At 39.1% G+C, this 22910-nt stretch overlaps 1 protein-coding gene across 8 annotated transcripts in view; it reads right to left on the reverse strand.

Annotated features, from left to right (window-relative positions):
* The window catches only part of FARS2 (phenylalanyl-tRNA synthetase 2, mitochondrial), a 228705-nt gene that overhangs the window by 141024 nt on the left and 64771 nt on the right, over positions 1 to 22910 (reverse strand). For all 8 annotated transcript variants that reach the window (XR_007776807.1, XM_050970549.1, XM_050970551.1 and 5 more), the window contains one exon: positions 16530 to 16661. Coding sequence is in view for 7 of the 8 variants with exons in the window: in XM_050970549.1 (XP_050826506.1) it covers positions 16530 to 16661 (132 nt within the window). In the remaining variant the exon portion in view is untranslated. The remainder of the gene's footprint in view (positions 1 to 16529; positions 16662 to 22910) is intronic.

The following is a 22910-nucleotide window of genomic DNA, read 5'->3' on the forward strand; positions in this document are numbered from 1 at the left end:
GAAAACGCTGATAGAACATTTAATTATTGAAAGTTTATGGTAGCAGCAATAGTGACTATAAAAATATAAATGCAGTCAAAGGAGAAAAGAAAAAAAAAAAAAGAAGTAGAAAAATGAGAAATAAGAGCAAAAGGAGGCAGGATTAAAGAAAGGCAGGACCCTCTTTGCTCCCTCAGAGTGGGGGAGAGAATCCCCAGCTAGAAAGGGGAGTAAACAACACCATCCTAGACTTGGCTTCTGATTCAAGCCATAAAGAAGGGAGGGAAAAATCCCGTCCTTCCCACAAGTTTCTGACAGTCACAGCAGCGGCACTCTTATGCAATCGTTACATAAGTTGTGACAGGACCGGCGCCTTCCCCGCTCCCTGCCCAGGCGCAGGGCAGGCAGGGCACCCCCGCCTCGCCACCACCGCATCACGCTCTGCTCTGCTCGCCCCGGGGCCGCAGATGCGGGGTGACACACAAATACAGAATAATCCTCTGCACTTTTTATTCTTTTTGACATCTTTCTCCCACCATCCATGAGCTGCTTTCTGTAAGGGTGGGGGAACACTTAGTGGCACACAACTGGAATAATCTCTCTTGCTTTTTTTCTCCTCTCTGGTTACCCCAAAGAATACTGCCCTCTCAAACCAAAGGAAAAGGTGACAACACGTAAATAATTAATTAATTTCTGCACGTAGCAGTGTTGCTGCTATTGCCACACTGCATTGAGCCCGTGTCACTGACAGAAGAACCACATGAAGTTTATGGAACTGCCTACAGCCTACCAGAGATGACAAAAGATCCCAGCAATGGCAGATGGCATGTGAATCACTGCACAGGCAATTAGCAGCTAGCTGACGGATTTTGACATGCTGGGGAGGACAGAGGGGGTTTTCTCTGCTCCTAGCAGTTCTCACCAGAGGGGATGGAAATAGGCATTAGTCTCACTTTGCCCCCACAGAGTCTTTGCAGCCGTTCTTGCTGGGTTTGAGGCTGCTGTATTGCTAGGCACCTATAAGCACCAGTGCAGAAAGATTTGCAGCAGCAATAAAAATGCCGTCTTTTTACCTTGATGAGATCAAGTCACAGCTGCTGCAAAGCAGAGAGTTTCAGGCAGAGTAAAAAAAAAAAAAAAAAAAAAAAAACAAAAACAAAAAAAACACCCCACAAAAAAATACCCACCTATGCAGCAAAGGACCACAGCCACCAAGCCAAGTGCTGTGAAAACATTACAGTGCTGTAAAGTATGATTGAAAATGCATCAAAAACATTGAATGCTTCTAAACTACAATGATAAATGTATTCTGGAACTGTTCAAGTTGGATACCTCTCAAAATAAATTTTTACGGTAGACAATGGTACTAAATTTTGATCAGAGAGCTAATGCAGAATGCTTCAGCATGAGCCTAGTCAGCACATATCTTTATCTTCAAGTCAGTAAAAAGAATAATATAAAAATGTTCTAGTAAAATAATGCCCAGCAAAGGTCTCCTCTGTGTGGCTGCAGTGCAGACCTTGGATAACACTGAGGCAGGGACATTATTCTGAGCAGTCTGACTGGCAGTGTTGTGAGCAGTAACACTCAGAAGGCTCCTACCTTAAAAACCCAAGGTGACAACTCACATTACTTTTCCTAACATTTTTTAGCTTGTTTGCTCCTTAGTTGCCAGGTCAGTGCTAGTTTTTGTGAGTTCTGCAGTGGGGATTTGTTCTGTACTTTTGACTTGCTCAGTGCATGCTCAGGAACAGTAATCCCTTTTGGGGGGATCCTTGCACTGATGCAATTAATAGCATTAAAAAACCCCTCCAGCCTCACACCACAGGTGCTCTGCCTCTGGAAGCACAGCATCTAAGTAACCCTTTTTGCTGGAGAAAAAGCTCCACCAGCCATCATTGATACCTGGACTAAGCAAGGTTATCCACATAAGAAGGGCAGCACACCAGCCTGTATTTTTCCATCCCAAACTGGGCATGCTAGTAGGGATTCAGAAGAGGCCGGATGATGATCCCTTGCAAAGAAACAAGATGCTGACAGTAAGACTTTCACCAACATCTTGCTTCCACATCAGACAGCTCTTCTATGACCTGCTCAGTTTTGCATTTCCCAGGAGCCAGAGGCTGTGTCTATCTTCCAAAGCCTGTGCTTCCAACATTGTGCCAGGCCTACACCACATTAATCAGCACCTGCTTACAAGCTACTCCACGCTATGAGTTGCCCACTCCTAACTAAAATCCAAGGCTGAGGCACTCTACTTCTACCAGCTAGAGACTTACTGAATATAGTTGCTGACTTCCCAGGCTACTTTGCAGTTGCTGACTGAATTCCATTGCTAGGAGTTGAATTTTGGAACTCCTGATCAAGCCTGAAGCAACAGTGAAAAGTCAATAGGTTATTATCTCCATTTTATACACAAGTAAATTGAAGACCATGACTGCAGAGATGTTAAGTTCAAGAAAATGCTACTGAATACTGAATATCTGTATCTTTTAATACAGACATCATGCCTTCCATGCAGTTAACTATGCAAGTTTTGTAAAGAAAGCAAACACCAAATCAAATAAATCAATTTTCAGCTGTAAGCATGCCTGTGATCTAATCTTATTTGGTGCAGAAAAAGTGCTATACACTTCATGTACATGATTACTAATCACCAGGACAGAGACAAATGGTATATCACTATATGAAATTGCATGCCATTCTGCAGATGGAACCAAGACTACAAATATATTAGAATATTTAGAATGTTTGAGAATTGATTTGAAAACCTCGTAATTTTATCATATATCAGAACCTTCTACAACAGGAACAGATCTAAGGATCTGGTGGGTTAGGAATTTTGCCAGCCACCAAGACCAGTGGCTGTAATCATGCAATGATATGGCTACAGGTGATGTTTCCCCAGCTACAACTCAGGTAGTCAAGGATCATCTTGACAAACAAGGAATGATACCACATGTCCATCTTAATCTTGCCTAGTTTGACAGCACTTAATCATATGAACTATGGTATGAACACATGGAATTTGAGAGCCTTTGAATTCTGGATAAATGCAACTTCAGAGGATTTTCCAAACCTTTCCTAAAGCTTCAGTCCAAGTGCACCAAGCCAACCACGTTACAGGAAAGGAAAACAAGCCCTATATGTTGTCATATTAAAAAAAGTCTTATGGACTTCAGGGAACTTTCACATTACATTGGAACATACCTTACTGAATGTTTGTATTGCCTCCCCCAGCTCAGAGCTCCTCAAGCTAAAAAAAAAGAAAAAAAAAAAAAGAAAAAAAATCCAAAAGAAAACCCAAGCACTAGCAAGCTTTCTGAGCCAGAGATAAATGTTCAGAATTAACTGAAATATTCAGAAAAGGATGCTGTAATGAAAAAGCACCAAAAAAAAAACCCACTATGCAAAGAGTTACCTTCTAAGTGGAAGGTGACAAGGTAGCAGTAATGCTGCCCTTACTGAGGACAAACAACTGAGGAAGGCCAGCTTCTCTCTGAGTGGATTGTAAGGTGACCTGGGACAAGTCACTAAATTGAGTAGTGTCACACTTTCCCCTTCTGTAAAATGTGCCTGATAATGCAGCTTTTATAAAAAGGCATGCTGCTGAGAATTGCTGGATAGAATCTCCATTTTTATTATTGTCCAACAGAGGGCATCTAAGCAGGACAACAAAGATCAGCCACATTTCTGTCATCGAGAGTAGTCAGAAGCAGTGCTCCCCTCCATTATGTTTCCCCACATGCCTTAAAAAGCAAACAGAACCCCAACAAAAAAAGCAGTCACCACTAAAAAAACCCCAATGAGTTCATCAAACACAGGTTTCAGATGGATGCAGCTGAAGAAGACACACTGCTAGCAGATCTATACATTACTGCTTTCTCAAACCTATGGCACCTACAGGTATTCCAAATCTGGCTTGGATCTGAAATATCATGTTGTAAGGGTATTTGCATGATGACCAACAGTAAGGTTTGAGAATTTTCAGTAAGGTAGGAGTCCACTGCAGCAAGATTGCAGTCTAATAGGGTTAAGGGATTGTGGAAGAGGCATGCAAGGACTTGGGAAAATATATCCCTTCTAAGCCATCAGATTTTACAGCTTTAGCTCCAGGTTTTTCAGATGACATGTCTGTATCAGAACAAAACCAAAACCCCCTAAATTTCACTTAAAAAAAAAACACCCAAACAGACTGTGATTCCTCAAACATTTTCTCAGTTCCAGTTGCTACTGTGTATTAAACTTCAGCTGTCAAGAAACAGCTACTCCATCTTTCCTAGTCTCCATTTTCACCAGTGCTCAGTTACTCATACTTATTCCTAACATAGTATTTTATTTCAATCCCACCCTTACCCACAGAATGACTTCTCATGCTTTTTGCCTTTCCCAGGTTTCAGCTTCCATTTCACAGCTCTGCAGACATGGAAAGCATGTCTGTACACTGGATTACCCAAACTAAAACTGTCATTCTACAAGACCAGTTAAGCAAGAAAATCAAAGCCAATGGACCAGGTCACGGTTGATCAACAGAGGCCTTCAATCACCTGTCAAACACCTTTACTCTTCAAGCCTTAAGTGCAGAACCAGGAGCAAAGCAATGCCTGAAACAAATCCTAGCCCTCAAAATTCAGTGTCATGCACAAGACTTCCATGAGAACTGGAGAACAGAGCTGATGAGCTCATGCAGGCACCTCCTCTGCTGTCAAACTTCCTTGACACAGTTTCCTCAGGTGTGGTTTGAAAATCTCGGGGTTGTCTTTCGGATGGCAGCATCCTTGCTGCAATTACTCTCTTCTGCTATGAAGCCTTTTGGATGTCTCCCGGGAGCCTGGGAAGGCCCTTCCAGCTCTGTATTGCACAAATGTGTGGAACACATAAAAGAAATTACAGATTCAGTGTCCCTTAGTTCACCCTCCTTAAACTCCACCTGTGAATTGTACAGTCACAGAGCTTCTTCCCTAACTTAAGGTGTATGCATTTTTCTTCAAGCCCCAGGAGAAAAGAAATAATGAAAGGGAGATGGGAGTAAAGTGGCAAAAAGGTCACTGTAGGAGAACTCTAGCTTTTCAAATTTGAGCCTTTCAAGGAAAAAGTTGCTGATTTTCTCTTCCTGCAGAGTATCATAAGGCAGCAAGAAGGTCATTGTAGGGGAACACTAGCTTTTTCAAAATTGAGCCTTTCAAGGAAAGAATTAATGATCTTTTCTTACTGCTGAGTATCACACCTGCAGGTGTCATAGAAAGAAGACAGGAGGCTGTCTGTTGAAAATAAGTGAAGGATGTGCCTTTTATTTTTTTGTGATTGCAACTGTGTTTCTACCTCTAAGAATTATCATATTAATTTAATCTACATAAACAATGCCATCATGATCTCAAGGTCTGGGCATGCCTTCTGTAAGTGGCTGCTGTTCCTTCCCTTCCTCTGAAAAACCCAATGGTCAATTTAATGAAGAACACCAGAATGGGACAGGGCTCTGAGGGTTGTTAATTTTTTTTTATTTAATTATTGATCCATGAAGAAGTAGGAAGAGTGAGAGAGCATTTTCTGTTCAACATCAGAGCAGCCACAAAGATCTATAGGAAATGACTGGTTGTACTACTGCAAGTGCTCCTATGCTTGGTGTAAGATGACCCAGATTTCCATCCATCTCATCTTCTCATTGCACTCCTTCTTGTTTTTAAATAATATTTTCTTTAAAGTATCTGGTCAAAACACCAGTATTTCTGAAAGTATAACATAATTATTATTAAAAAAAAATCAGCCATCAGTCATGTGAATGTCCACTGATGATCATGCACACTTTCCTACTCTTCCCTCTCCTGTTATTAAAACTTATTGTTTCTGTGACAGCCACAAAGGTGACATACAGAACTACTGATGGGGCACCACGAAAATCACTATTTTCTATTCACTGAATTGGAGTCATACATGTTGAGTGCTCCTTTCTCTTCACCCCAGGATATACAGGCTTGCTTCTACTAAGATCATTTTGTATTGACTAACATTTTGTATAGAAACAGAAACAGCACCAATTATACTTTTTTTGAGCTAGAACCCAGTCTGTTCAGCATCACATGCTGCCAAAACAAAATAACAGTTTTCTCCTTGTCCCACCAGGACAGCAGCTGCTAGGGTCACATTTAAAGCAATGCAGATAGTCACCAGGGCATCATTTGCATCACCTGGACACTACTATAAAACCACATAGAAGGCACAGAACAACCTTGGGTATCCATTTAGGATGCTACAACATTTTTCTAATGTTTGCTAACAGCTCCTCCAATCAGCCATATGCAGAATATAGCAAGTGCTTATGCACAGTCTGCTCCACTTCACTATTGGTGTGAAAGCTGAGAGCAATGTAGCAACAGTAACTTTTGTTTTAAACTAGTGCACAATTAAGTGCATCTTCATATGGCTTAAGTGAGCTCCAGCTTCTTGTTCTGGAGTGGCTCTAGTAAATTCTCATTTTCTCTGTTCCTATTGCTCACATGCCTATGATGTGCAAAACCTGCAATTCAATTATACCTCCTCTGAACAAGCCCAGAATGAGAGGGGCACAGGACAAGCTTGCAAGCAGAGAACCCCACAGAAAATAAATTCCTTTATAACATGAACTGCCACCTCTTATGAAATAAATAAAAATAGTAGCAGCAAGTGGCATTACAGGTAATATACAGTTTTTCTAAAAGTGGCATTACAAGTAATATACAGTTTTTCTAAGATCACCAGCTTTTATTTAATAAGACTATAAAGCAATTTAGCACTTGGAAAAGTGAGTAATTCTGCTTCTGTCTTGATTGTGATATGATGAGTTCTAATACAGTAGCAGAGATATCCTGGCAATTATAGTTTTTGCTGTGCACAATGCAGTAGTATTGTATTAAGACTATGTTTTCCCTAGATGAAAAACGAAGTCCCAGTCAGGAATTTATCTTTTACTGTCACTTTTGAAACATGCTAAGCAAGTCTGAAATAATATGAGAAAAGGATTCTCCTCATTGTACTTTTTCTTTTGGAATAATTCATTAGCTAAATACTTTTCAGCCAGTATAGTCAAAACCCTAGCTGGAGTCTCTTGCCTTATTTAAATAGACCCTACTAACTTTTCTTCTGTTATAATCCCCACTGCTATTTCACGTCAATCACTGTTTTAAAAGAAACTCAGTAAATCCTTTTTTATTAAAAAAAAAAAAGAAAAAAAAAACCCAACAACGAAAAAGCTCTGAATTACCATGTCAGTGACAATCTCTGTCATTAGAATAAAGAAGACTGGTACTTTTGAATGAACAACTTCAGGGCTGTAAAACATGTTCTTTTGTTATTTTTTCCTGTCTCCCCACAATTTTAAGATAAAGTAGAAATAAAGTCACTGCAGGGTGAGGAGTTGAACTTCTCTAAAACTGCAGGCACCAGTTTATGGGCCTTTTATCAGGATCTTCTTTTTTTTACTTTTTTTTTTCTTGATAAAGCCAACATTTTCACCCAGAGAATACAGAATTTGCCTAGATTATCAAATACTCAGCTAAAGTTTTTAAATAATCCAAATGACCTCAAAAGTAAGGAAGCAAACAAACACTTTTCGCCCTCCACTCTCCATCTGGCCAAAAAAGAAAATAGGCACAAGATGACTTCCATGATTATCTAATAAATTTGATTTGTTGTTACATACAAAAGTTTCCTTGGACTCTGCCATGGTATTTTGGATCAAACTTATTACTGATGCTCACTTCAGAGTCATCAGAATACATAATTTATGACATCCATTCTGTTCAGGAAAAAAGAGATATTGCTTAAATATCTATTAGTAATCTGTCAAGTTATTCACATGGGGGAAAAGTGTTCATGAAGGCTGAGATTCTTCCCTGATTCCTTTTAGGTACACCAGCAAATCCTGCCCCAAACCAGCTAGTATACTGCCTGGAACGGGCTGTCTCCTCCCTGTGCTGCAGCTGCCTTCCAGCAGTACAGAACTGTCAAACCTAGATCAGATTCTAGATTCTTTCCTTCCTTCTGGAAAAATGTTTATCCATCACAGCATTATCACCTTCTGGACACCATTTTATTCATGTGTTGCAAGCAGTAGAGATTTTATCCTCTCTACTGCTTGTAGACACTTTTCTGTTTATGAATGCTGAACAGGAAAGTAAATCTGGGTGTCTGAAGATGAAGCCCAAGCAAAACTGAAGCTAAGTTAGTCTTTGTAATACAAGCAGAACCAGCACCAGTGGGGCTGACACACATTTCTACAAAGCTGGAGTTTACAACACCATGCAAGGTTCTTCTGTGGGCAGGCAGTAATGACAGAGAAGCAGTGGCCCAACCCTGGCTCTTGAGCTGTTCTGTGTTTGCTCACACACGATTCAAACAGTGGTCCCCAGCCAAGGCTCGCCTGCATGGTCAGCAGTGGATCAGTATGCATTGGCACACGGACAGCTGGGCTAGCCAGTCTTCTCAGATCCCAGCCAGAATGAGCCATGAGAGGCTGGTGCCACTGGCTCAGCCTGGACTGCTGCCACAGCCAGGCTGTCAGCACTAGAAAACTGCCACTCTCTCTCCACTATGCAACACGCTTGGGTTTTCCCTTCCCCACCCTTCGTCCTCTAAAGATGAGAGCCTCACCCATCACTCTGATAAATGGCATGGAGTCCCAAAGGCTGACCACCCACACACACTGCCTCTGGTTTGATATTCTCTTAGCACACCTGCAGAGCAGGGAGGGGAAGGAGGTGCACATTCAGCTCCAGCAGGAGATCTGCATTCACCCATTTCTCTCACCAACCTCAAAGACAAGAAATGAGGCACAAGAAAAGTATCCTATCCAGAGTCTCCCCCTCCAGAAATGAGAAATCAAGATTGCATTTACGATCTAGGGAAGAAAAATACTTCCTAAAATGCTTGATCTAATCTCAGCTGAACCGAATCTGTCTCAACTGAGCTTCATGTATCAGAGTCAGAAACAGTTAGAGACATGCCTGTAAAATCTCTTCTCCAGCCTCAGCTGGGTAGTTGTGGTAAATGTCCTGGGAACAGCAAAGATGAATATTGCAACGCAACAAAAACACCCGGAGGGTATCCTAGCCTGATGAGGAATTATATTAGGCTCATTGAACCAACTCCTGGCTGATTAAAAACATTCAGCATTCACCATATAACAGTGTAGTAATTCAATTGTATTATTTGTATGTATTTTCATTTGCATAAATAAAGCCAAGAGAAACCCCATTACTGTGCCATAAATTGTTGCTCTTCAAGGTTTCTGAGAGTACCACTTTCTTTTACTTGGGAGCTGCTTAATAAACTATATTCATCATCATTTAGCCTTCTCTTGTATGTGGTGCTCTAATCCTCCTGTAGGATCCCAAGGAGACAAATCATAGTAAATTACTAAACCTTTAATTTACTTTTGATTAAAAAACTTAAGGAAGGAGAAGCAATACATATGCATGGGCAAACTGCTTCAAAGGCAACAGAAACTTTGGAAAGTGGGGCTGCTTATCTCTTTTTATTTTCTAGATTTCAAATTGACTGCAACAGGCCTCACATATGTTGAGAGGAGCTCTTATACACTTAATGGAAAGATGTGCCGGTTAGTCAAATAAGCATTCCTGCTGATTTCAAAGTTTGTGTCAGACTGAGTTAATCCTTTGTCACATACATTTTTGTGCAGGAGAAAATGAAGCATGAAGACAACATAGTTTCTTAAATTATGAAGATAAGGAACTTATATTCCAACTAAAAATGTAATCTGGCATCATGAAAGGGAAATTACCCTCTAAATCTACTGGCATTTCTACTCTTAACACTAAGCTAAAAAAATCATATAAAACCACAAACTCAAATGGCCATCAAGTTTTATCATAACTACTTACTTCCAAGAATCAATCCTACATTTTTTCTTCCACAAGATATCCCTGTAAACAAATAATATATTTCCCAGGAATAGGTATAATAGAATTGTCATAAAATGGAATACTGTATTTTTTCAATATATACAAACACTACAGATTGGAAGCAAGCTTATATTAATTCTTTTGAAAAATCTCAACTTCAACACAGATAATGAATGTGTCAATGGTAATAGAATAAGAGAAAGCAACATTTCAAAAATTTTATGGGTTCCTTCTGTATGAAAAACTTGATGAAAAAAAGAGCTTTAAAAAGAGAGTTGTAAATGAAGTAGAAAACAACAGGCAAATTATCTTGACAAGGAAAAGGGCAGAGTCAAGATTTTGTGTTTTGTAATGCAACACACACATCAGACCAGGTGTGGTGTAGCCAGAGATAACAGAACAAAAGAAACAAATAACAAATAAAACAATGCAACCTTTGATTGACATGAGCATCACCTCGGTATAACTCATTTCTGTGTTTTGGATTACTTATCAAGGCAAAACTTGGACTTCCTTCCAGTTAGTTCAAAAGAACCTAAAATAAAATCAACCCCTAAAAGCAATCTTCATATAAACACAAGAAATAAACTCTCTTCAATTTCCTCTTTAAGCAGAAAGGAGTTAAAAGACATAACTTTTCTATATAAGAGTCATCTCAATTTTAAAATACACGCTCTTTAAAAACTTGAGCCTTTAAAGTCCTAAGAGTCCAGATCTAATCCTGCCAAAATTTAAATCCCAAGCTACAGCTCAGCCCATGTGTAATTATGTAGTAGTGCTGTATCTACTCCCTTTGCAGGACTGGGATGCTTAGTGAGCCACTAGTTATGTTTGCAGTCACAAAGAAGGGTGGCACTAATTGTTGGTCTGAAGATGCTAAGCAAGTGGCCAATATTTCTGCTGTCACTTGCTACAGATGATTCCTTTACAGTCAAAAGATGTGGTAGTCAACTAAGAACACCTAATTGCCACTCCATACTCCTCAACTTACATGACTGGGCCTTTATATCAACTATTTAAAAGTCAAGTATATGTTTTGCTGGTAGCCACCAAGGTGACTACAATCACAGCTCCTCTCCTCACACAGACAGGGTGGAGCACCACAGATTTTCCAGGAGAATCAGGTCCTCTGCCCTATTACTTATTCCCTTATAAACTAATCAGCATTCTCTTAGGCACACACATCCCTGGATGTGCTGCACCCATAGATTTGTGGGTATCTGTACAATGTCTGAAGAACAGAGACAAAAATTCAATCACATCTTCCTGTAAAAGCCCACAACTGCACACCAGCTCCATGCCTGAGCAATACAAAATTTCAGTGTCTGACCTGTTGTGTCAGCTCAACAAGTCTCTCAACTTAGCCAGATGTGACAATCAGTTTTTCTGATTTACACTGGGGGGCAGGGAGGGTGTGTGTAGAAAACCATACACCAAAATTAAAACAGGGCAAACACATCCCATTCTATGCACTCTGTATTTAATTGGTCATCCATTTGTTTTATTTGTCTCATTCTGTATTGATTTTTATACATATACACACATATCTATGCATGTATGTGCAAATGTAAATCACTAGGCGACCCAGGAGCTGAGATATAAGCTTGGATTCAACCTCAGTTTTTTTCAACAGGCAACTCTTGGGAAGTCAGTAAAACTCAGATCCTTCCAAATTTGTCACTAATATTATTTCACCTCAGACACTCTATCTTCATGAGATACTAACTTTACATACCTGCCTAAACTGGGACACTCTGCTCCCCCTTCAGTCAGACATAGAAAGAGGCTGCCCAGCAGATCAATCCAAAAAGCTTCACACATTCTGAAGGAAGCTGCCATCCGCCTGGAAGACTTTCATTCTCTGTTGAGTTTAAAAGGACAGCAGGAAAGCTCCCTTTAACTAAGGCAGCTGCACTCTTTGCCTGCAGTGTGCATGTGCGTCAGCCTCTGGGGTACTTCAGTTCCAGCCCACAACAAGGAATGATGACACCACTATCTCAGCATGGTCTCAGGGGAGTAAGCACAGGAAGGGCTGGGAGACTCAAGATACTATAGTAGAGTGGTGGTACAGGAGACAGAGTGACCTAAATTGACCCCTAAGAAATCTGGGATGCAGAGCTGTGAAGCTTATGCAGCAGATTTAGATCATTTTGGGTGCTCCTGTGGGAAGAACCAGTCCATCCAACAGTTTTACCTCACGTTCTTTGGAGGCCCCAGATGCACGATACACCAATACCTCTGTAACTTTAATTTCACCTTGAAGGGTTTCAGGCATGTATTTTAAATTCATTCTATTTACCCTTTTACACTACATCCATACAAACACATACAGCATTAACTATTTCAAGGTCCCCACAGAGGGCTGTTAGCAGAGACAGAACATGGGCCAGCACACAACTGAAGCCACATGCACCATCTGCTCAAACATTTTAATGCAATTTACCAGGCAAGAGCTGAGCAGGGGAAAAAAAAATAGATGAAAGAGATTAGATTTCCCCTAGTCCAAAATACCTCCTGCTGCTTGATATATGAACCTAACTCGCCCATAACTAATATTTCATTTAAGAACACATTCAAAAATTTTTTTAAAACTAAGTCCTGTGCCTGCAAAGTAACATTGACATAATTCTTCTGTTAACCTGCTGCCCGTTGAGAACTGTCCAGACTGATAATCCTATTGCCAAAACCAAAAATGAGTGTACTATTTAAGAACTTTAAAGTTGTTACTTCCACTCAAATTGCAATTTTGATGAACTTCAATAAATAAAGAGTAAAGAAAGAGAAAGATTTCTTTACTTCAGCATTGAAGCCAAACAAGTTCTACATGTTAAGACTTGTATTTGGCTGAAGGTGGCAGCCCTGGACCTAGTACTATTTGAATTTTGGGAATAAGTCCTGCAACTGATCTGTAAAAGGGATTCCAAATGGCAAAGACTTATACTTCAAGAATCAGGTTTTGTAGAGAACAATCCTCCACCTTTTAAAACAAAACCAATGATCTGAAGAACTCCTTTTGTCATGTTCAACAGTATTAATGAAGATGTTTAAACAGGGTTAGCAATTTTTCCTCTATTAGAAATACCCACTAAATTCACAAGAAACTAGGACAACTACCTTTGCTATAAATTCAGCTGGCATTTCCTCTTCCAAATCCCTACACCATTCACTACTCCTTTTAAGCGGAAAATAAAATTTAAAAACCCATAAATGAATAAAATCAGTTTATTAAGACTGTAAATATCACTGTTAATTTCTGATGTGAAAGGTAGAAAAATCTGCATGCAGCAGGAAAGTTCTACCAATTCCTCTTACTAGTACCCTAAATACAGCAGCCTTCATGATACATAATTTTAGGAAATGATACCTTAACCTGAGCTGCTTGCCCTGAGCTGAGTGTCTGCCTGGGTGTCAGGATGCTTCAACATCCTCTAGCAATTAAAAGCCATCAGCTGCAGCAGACATCATCCCAAAACCTCCCCTTTTTTTTTTCAATTCGAGGCTCATTAAAGGTCAACACTGCAAATTTAATATTAAGAATTATAAGAAAAGGGGAAAAAGAAGCCTGGAGAAGATGCAGGCAGGAGTGATCATGACTCAACATGTGGCTAGGCTCCCACAAGGGGAAGGACTGTCTACCAGCACTCTTTGCCTTGGAAATAAGTCAGTGACAAGACCTACAACTGAAATCTAAACAAATATTGAGTGGCTTAAACAAGGAAAAAGAGAGAGAGACTCACTAACTGTTCTTGCATGACAGAAGAGCTCTAACTGTGTCTCTAAGTTGTTGGTCAGAACAAGAAAGCAGTGATTACTCATGCAAGTTAGGCAAATTAAGACATTGCAGAGAGTAAAGGTTTACTGGGACTCAAACATTTCAACAAATGAATGGAAGAAAATTCCACAATGACCACTGAAAGCCAAGATACCACTTTCAGCTCAGGAAAGAGCTGCAGGAGCGTATCAGGGAAGGATTAGTATAACCATGCCTGTTCTACTCACCTGTAGGCACTGGCTTGGGAAGTCATCATGATACAGAAGTGCCTTGGACTTGAGGTTGGATCTGGTGTGCCACCCTTACATTATTTTATTGTATACCTCAGGAGTTAAAAACATCACGAGAAGTCTTACCAAAAAAATTATGGGATTTTCTTCTTTTTGTTGTTTGTGGGTTTGGGTTAGTTTTGGGGTGGGGGGAAGAGTGTTTGGGTTTGGCTTTATTTTTAAATTATTTGGCTTATAGTTTCATGGTTTTTGTGTAAACTTCAGTCCAATTTACTTGCTTCCTCCATCCTCAGCTAACACATTCTGCAACACTGAGCACTGAGAACATTGCCATTGATTTCCATCAGCAAAGGATCACACCCTAACTGCTTCCAATTTCACAGTTACTAAGCAACACTAAGTGATCACAGCTTCTGAGCAAGCAGTGTCCTGTATTCAAAGGTTTGAATTCTAGAACTCCATAAAGACTTGGAACTTGGGCACCTACCAATGAACATCAGCTCCCCAAGTCTTAGATAAACTCCTGAGGTACAGAAATACATACCATGGGTGCTGTTAATTGAAATTAGCTCTACTGAACCACAAAATTTCCTTGTATACTCATCATGGACCTAAAACTGGGAGTACTTTCTAATATACTGCAAAGTTTTTTTGTATTTTCCCCAGGATTAACCAGAACAAAACCCCTTTTATTTATATTGAAATTCATACACAACATTCCTATTAAAGTTACATATTCAGGGATAAAGATGAAAAAGAAAGAAAAACCAGGACATTAAACACCATCAGCCTTAGGGGAATATGCAACATCATCTCTTACAATTCAGTGCATCTTTGGAGTAATGCACATTTTTTAAATTATTTATAAAAACACTGAAATAGGATTTCTGTTTTTCTTTTGAAATAGAATCTGTTAAAAATACTATAACTGTTAGAAAATAGTAAATAACACTACACTCTTCAGTTTTTTGTTGTTGTAGGAGATTTTCCTGAATGCGAACAACTCTTAAAAAATAATCAATAGCTAAATTTGCTTTAATGAAGAGCCTTTAAAGCAGCCTTTACTAAATTATACTTACTCATCTACACAGCAAGACAAGAGAAACCTTGCTTGCTGCTAACATGGAAAATCTGAATGGTCCAGAATACTGGATTCATCACCCAGTGAATGACTAAGAATGAGACTGGCTATTCTCCCCTGGAAAATCCTGATCTGGTCTAACATTTAAAAAATGTGAAATTTCAAGGGTGAGAAAGTGCTATGGAAGCCCACGCATGAGAACACCACAAAAAAAAAAATAAGTGCTGCAGAAACCTCTGGTGTTTCATGTACATCCATTCACACGCACACAAATGTATACAGTAATTGTTTAGGGACACAGTTTAGCTCTTTTCACACCCATTAGAGGATCCTAATCATAAGAGTTGAGCAACATAAAAGCTTTTGAAGCAGAAAGCCTGGACATTGGTGTGTTACATCTAATGGAAACAAAATTACACAGCAGTCTTTCACTCCCCAGACTGATTAGAAGCTGTACTGTATTTACCACACTATGAAGATAATAACCTGAGAGAACATTAGCATAAATCATTAATTCTTTGTGGGGAAACTCTGGATATCTTTCTAAAAGGAAAATGATCACATTAAAATGCAAGCAAACTTTGAGGAAAACAAGCTGTGCCAAGTAAATGATGCCAAAATTAAGCAATTCATAGTTATCATACTTGGTCTTCAACAGGAAGAATTTAGAGCACTTGAAAATACAACAACAGCTTAGCAAACCAATGGGAAAAAATTAACTGAGTGTTAGGTTGTCTATCTGAAAGCCCACTTGCTGGAATTACACAGATCATATTCCAAAAGGCTCATGTACCTAATAAATAGTACTGTAAGACACTGAACAACACTGAGCACTTGTTGACTGTCCTGTGCTTCCTAAGAATTGTCTGTCCCCAGTAAACAAAAGAGCAAGCATGCAAAATTCTCCATATAAAAAATAATTAGAAAAAATTAATCAGTTTCTCATCTCCTTCTTTAATACTTATGTATCAGCTTTAGAAAGCAAAATGGTCGGGTGACATTGCTCTGTAATAATTTCAATTAAAATAATTTCAATAATTTTAATGCAATTTATAATCTCATAAATAACCAACCTGAGGGGAAAAGTAATAAAAGAAAAAAGCTACCCACCATTTACCCAGCGACCAAACAGCAATCTGAAAGATATCACATTCCTCTTTTTATGCTTTAGATACAGAGGAGCATTTTGATATTCCAAATACTTAGGGATGTTATTTGCTATCAATACTTTTAAATCATTATGAAGAAAGCACTTGACATCTCTTGGGAAAATAAAAAAACACCGCATGCCCTAACCTGCAGGCTCTCTTTTAAAGCTAACATCCCTCTGCCTCCTTACTGCACGCAATAAAAAGCAAGCCTTCTGTTAGCAGGCTTCAGGTCACTTGCTCAGTTGCTACCCTCAAGTCACAGCATGCGAGGGCTGCATCCACCTGAGGAGTATTTGTGGTGGCTGCCAGGTGGAGATGCCTGTGCTCACCAGGGTAGAAGGGGCATTCCAGGCTGTGAAGCTGATTGCACTGGAAGTGCTTGCTAACAGAGATGTCAATGAAGTAAAGGAGTTTCAGTACCTGAGTTAACAAGCTGCTGCTCCATGACCCCGCAGCCCAGGACCTCCATCCATTCTCCTTGGAAGTTGATCTCCATCTCAAAGGAAGGATGAGTAAATGGGAAGTAGCAATCTACCCATCTGACTTGCAGTCCTGTAGCAGTGTTTAAAAAATAAATAAATATGAAAGGGTGTATGCTTAAAAGGCCATCCCTCCAACCATCTGTAAAATTTGCCCTTCAACTAATGACATGAATTACAGCAATCCAGAGAAAATAAATAGCAAACAAACTAATTTACAACAGTTGTGCGAGGCGATAAATCTTAAAACCTGTGGAAAAAAAATGACCATGTCTTTTCTAATATGAAAAATGCTTTGTGCAATTCAAGCACCCTTTGAAACCAAATCAATCATTTGTCAAACTCTAGTAACCACCTGGCATGGAACAAAAATGAGCCAAGATAATGGGAAAGTCAGTAATTTTGTTATTCTCTGCACCAAGAAATGACTAACTGCTTCTCACAGGAAAAACTAGCTAAGTCTTTAATTTTTACTTAGTATTTTATGGATCACCTAGGCAAGTAATTTTTTTTCATCAGAACTTAATTAAAATACAGAGCTATTCTCTCTGTCTATGTTTAAAAATGAAAGTTAAAAATAGACATTATTACACACAAATAGAAATGTATTTTCACAGAGTTGTACATTATTAAGGTATACAACACATGCACAGAGCATTCTGGATCGGGTAGATAAGTGTAAAAGAAAAGCCCCACTTGGCAATTCCCCACCATCCCAGCACCCCTGCAGATACCACTGTGCAGAGCAAGGAAAGTCCTGGCATCTCAGAGCAGTGCAGCCAGAAGAGGACAAGGTCTTCCTTCCCAAGGTCTTCAGTGATGCCAAAAGCAGAGTTGTTGTCAAAGCACTCATTATATTTGATGAATTTTAGTTCTTCTAATGATTTACAGATGCTTTGTTTTACTAAATTTTTTTTTCCTAACCATTAGGTGTCAGGAAAGAAGTCTCAGAAACATGAACCATAAAAACTTGATAGAGACTGAAATGCAAATTCTGTAAGCTAAGCTAATGCCTTAACCCCAAACACATCTTCTCTTCCATGAAGCCAAATGCTAATCAGAGTTAGAATTATTAAGAAGCAGGCAGGTCCAGCTTCAAAAATAAGGAGCTGAACCTTATTTTTGAAAGGCAAAGGTAGTGTGAGTGACAGCAACTGTTAACATTCCTGGTTTGATCTTCAGGTTTTTTGGGGTTGTTTCATAAGAGGAATGTAAAACATGAAATTGCATGATTCATACTAAAAGTTTTTCAAATAAAAATATTTAAAGTAGCCTCAGAAACTAGATCTTCATTGATTACTTCTGAAACATGAAATGTGGCTACAGAAACTGAAACAATAAATTACAACAGATGTACATGCATAGCCAAAACATAAAATACCTCCTAACAGCCACAGCCTAATTTCAAATGGCAAGACAGGTTTCAAAGCAAACAAACTGGCACTTCTAGATTTTCTCTTTTTTAAAAACCAGTCTCAGGTAAGTATATGAGTAATGGAAAAGCTTTTTGATAATTGTATGGACATAACTCAGAAAACTGGAAGTATTTACAATAGTTTTATTCACAACTGTAGTGCAACAACAATCACTTTATTACTCCTTTTCATCTGCATGACAATAAAAAAATACATAGATGAAAAGAGTCATGTATACAATAATATACACAACATATTTTGTGCAGAAAACATTTTTTTAATTTCCTGATCTTGGCATTTTTAATCCTTGGGCTGTGCACATATAAAATATTCTCATTTAGCTTGTAAAATTTGCAACTGCAGCAACTATATTGAATATTCAACTAGTTTGCATTCAGTAGCAACATTCAGATAATGGTTTCCTATTAATCCTCTGATTACTTAAAAAATGAAGCTCTGTAAAAAAAAGGATTTCTCAGCTCTTTGTTCTTAATTAAAATAATTTTAAAAGGTAAAAAAAGAATTTCAAGCTCTTTTTATTTTTGAATTTTAATGTATATTAGTACTTAAGAGGCTTCTGGTTTAAATGCAAATAAGCAAACAAACAACATTCTGAATAAACCAAAACAAATTCACAAAGAAACAACTCTCACCTTCATTCTGTTCTCTAAATTAATAGTTAATCCCACATACCACAATAATTTTATTCATACAGTATCCAGGCCATTGGGAATACCTCTGTAGTTTATATTCAAGTGTTCTTTCAGACTTTTGGCTCTAGAAGACTTTACTGAAAAGCAGAGGGTGCTCAGCCTTTGGCAACATTAACTGCATTTCTATAGAGTGTCACAGAACAAATGGGTACATTTATTATTTAGATACAAAATATTGTCTTGGTGCTCAATTTATTCCCAAGGAGTAAAGGGCAACGCTTACACTCAGCAAATTAAACCACTAAGGACTCTAAAGGATTATGATGATTAGGCTTCCTCTAGTACTATATAATTTTCCTGATTCAGCCTAGTTTATTTCTTCACATACAGACTATGAAATACTGGCAAAATTGATCTTTTCTAGGAAAAAACCTAGCAGGCCAAGATACACATATCTCTCTTAAAACAGGCAGTTACAAGAGAAGACTGCTGAATATCATCAAGGCCTGACCACTAGACACAAACTTTTCCTGTTCAAAGACATTATTTGTGTTATCAGACACAAACACACCTGCTCACTTCAGAGCCTCACAGTGCTCATGAGAGTCCTTCCAGTGGATGGAGGTCCATTCATAACTGTGCTGGGCTGATGCTGGCTGAACACCAGGCTCCCAGCAAAGCTGCTCTACCACTGCCCTCCTCAACTGGACCAGGGGTAGAAAATTTATGAAAGGGGGTAGAAAATAATGACAAGCTCATGGGTCGAGATAAGAGCAGGAAGAGATCACCCAGCAACTACAGTCATGAGCAAAACAGACTTGACTTGAGGAAAGTTGTTCCATTTATTATCAATCAAATCAGAGCAGGATAATGGGAAATAGAAACTAAACCTTGAAAACAATTTCCCCACCCCTCCCTTCTTCCAGGCTCAACTCCACTCCCAAAATCTCTCCCTCCTCTTCACCAGCAGTGGGGATGGGGAATAGGGATTGTGGTCAGCTCATCCCTCATTTTCTCTGCTACTTTTCCCCTGCTCCAGGGTGAAGTCATGCCCACTGAAGACAGTCCTTCATTAATTGCACTAGCATGAGTTCCTTCCACAGCATGCAGTGCTTCAGGAACCTCTTGCTCCAGCATGGGTCTCTCCACAGGGCCACAGGTCGTGCCAGAAGCCTGCTGCAGCACAGGCTTCCAACAGGGTTCCAGCCTTCTTTGGGACTCTACCTGTTCCAGCATGGGGTCCTCCATGGGCTGCAGGTGGACCTCTATCTCCATGGACTTCTATGGGCTGGAGGGGCACAGCTGTTTCACCATGGTCTGTAGGGGAATCTCAGGCACCTGGAGCACCTCCTCTCCCTCCTTCTCCACCGACCTTGTGTCTCAACAAAGGTATCTAAAGGGCTGTTCCTCACACATGTTCTCATTCCTCTTCCTGGCTACAAATTGTGCAGGATTTTTTCTTGTCCCTTTTAAAGTGTGTTATCCCAGAGGTGCTACTGCCATCACTGATGGGCTCAGCTTTGTCCAGCAGAGAGTCCATCCTGGAGCTGGCTGCCACTGGCTCTGTCAGACATGGAGCAAACATCTGGGAGCTCCTCAGAGAAGCCACCCCTGCAGTCTCCCTGATACCAAAACCTTGCCATGCAAACCCAATACAGTAACTTATATGTCAGATCAGTATGGAAATAGTGAATAATTACTGTTATTTCTGAACACTGAATCCAGGTAAGGAATTGGTTGTAGACTGCACTCAAAAGTAATGGTGTTATTAGATATTAAGCTAAACAAGCGCTAGCCTAATTGAGTCTCATCATGAAAAAGGCTTGACCAAAGGCACTGAAAAAGAAATAAAAGAAAAAAAGAACAAACCAAACACATTAAAGCAGCCTATTACTACACTACAGCACAGAAGCAACAAAGCCTGAGACCCAGATGGTCTTCACTGACCAGAAATTCTCTTTGTTGCTGTGAGGATTATTTTTAGAGACAAGGTTATGGAAGAAAAAGGAGAGGGGTGCAAGAAGGGTACTGGGAATCACAGAAGGTATTGAACTGTGGCCTCTTGAGGTGTGTGTCAATTTGTAAGTACTCTGCACCTCATTGTTTCAGATAATTCATCATACTTGCAGCAGACAGGAGCCGGCTGCCCATATAAACCTGCATTAGCTCACATTTTTCAGAAGTCATTAGCCAGACCATTACGTCCTATATAATTTTTTTAACTCATTACACTCATAGATCTCCATGCACTCTAAGGAGGTATCAGTACAAGAGAATTAAGAAGGAGAATGAGCAGAACATTTTTGATTTAAAAGATATCCAGTGGCAGTTCAGTGAGAACCACTGAAAAGCCAGCAAAGCCATCAGTCAAAGCACAGTGTTACTCACTCTCCTGCCTTCCCTTACCAGTGCCTAGGAACTGGGTAGATAAATAAGGGATAGCAGTGAATTTTGAGTCATTTCATGTAAAGCAACAAATCACAAAACCAGCACACAGTCATCATTTTCTATTTGCTATAGTAAAAATCCGAATTACTTCTGAATCTCCCAGAGTGCGGAGAGCATTTGGCAAGCTACAAAGGGGCTAGAGAACGAACCACAGTTGGAAAAGACTGGCTAATTTATGAGGAAATCTTGGACAGTCTTGTTACTAGGTAACTAAAATGAGAACTAACAGACTACCTACACTGGCAGAACTGTATGGGGAGATGGATGTGTAACTTAAATTAATGGATTTTAAGTGTGCACCTTATGGAGGTAACAGAGGAAAACTAAGAAAAGTGATGTCTCGGTGTAGTATTTGAAATAGCTTCCTGACAGAAAAATGTAAGAAACCGAAAGACAGTTACTTGTAGAAAGCAAAATCAGACATCAGATTTTACCATCAGAAAACACCATAAGAATACTTTACATTGTCGAGTTTTAAAGACAACTGATTGGATACTCCAGAACTTTCTTCCTCCTCTAACATCTGTCATTCCTTTGCCTGTTGGCAAAGCCAAAAAGACATAAAAGGACAAACTTTTGCAATAAGGGTAAGCGCAGATTCTATGAAGTCTTTGACAACACAGTGATTTCTAAACAACTTTGCTTTGTCAACACTGAGTTGTTCAAATAGTATGGTAGGAACCAGGTGGAGGCCAACTGTCTCATTAAATATTATAAAAACTAACATAAAACACCACAAAAAAAAAAAAAAAAAAAAAAAAAAAAAAAAAAAAAAAAAAAGGCAAGTCAGTGGTATGACCTTTCTGCAGAGATCCTCAATCTATCATCAACCCAAGCTAGTAAATTCCCAGAGAAGCACTGCAGAAGCACAGTTTCCAAGTCCAGGACTTCAGGTACCAGCTAGTTTACACACAACAAACATGTACAGCAGACTCAATCTACAATCCAAACAATCTGCCTATAAAAAACAGTTGACTGTGACAATGCAACATTTCAGTCACTTACTGCAGCTGTGGTCATGGTATCATGCTAGAAAAGATGTGCAACTTCACTACAATATTCTGCTCACAGCACAGGTTGTAAAGAATACAACTGATGCCAAGGATAGAGGAATTAAATTTTTGCTTTTTACAGAACATGGTGCCTTATGAAATATACACATATAGGAAAAACATCAAAATTTTCCAAGAGCAACACATTTAAAAATATTTTAAATATTAAGTTAAAATTTATAGGATCAAGCTACAAAAAGTAATCAAGAGTACCATGTAAAGTAATGAGTAAAAAGCTAGTTAAAAGATGACAGCTATCAAAAGACAAATTTATTTATGTGTGCCCCAAGACAGCTGCTGTGCACCAATCTCATATACCTTGTGCCTAACATCAAATGAATACTTTGAATTCCTGTATTTTCATGAATGGTGGGGGGGGTGAGGAATACACATATATATATACACATATATGTAAATTTAAATTTAAAATCATATTAAATTTAATTCAATAACTGTATCTTGTGTTTGTATTCCAGGAAAAATGTTGGAGGCATAGAAATAGAAAATTCCAACAAAAAAAGTGGCATCTACCTTTAGTTTGCCCATTTTAAATAATTTATGAATATATTTTAATGTCTTTATAGCTAATGGGTGGACTGTATAAGAACTAGTAATAGCCAACCTGCTGAAGCTTAAAGTGCAGTATCTGTCAACAGTTAGAGAAGGATGCCACTCCAGTCTGAGAAACCACTAACAACTCTGAGAAATTGTTCACTTTAAACATCCTCAAAATCTGAGGTTGATCCAAATGTAT

The sequence above is a fragment of the Serinus canaria genome, chromosome 2 (genome assembly GCF_022539315.1).
Source record: "Serinus canaria isolate serCan28SL12 chromosome 2, serCan2020, whole genome shotgun sequence".
Classification (NCBI taxonomy): Eukaryota; Metazoa; Chordata; class Aves; order Passeriformes; family Fringillidae; genus Serinus; species Serinus canaria.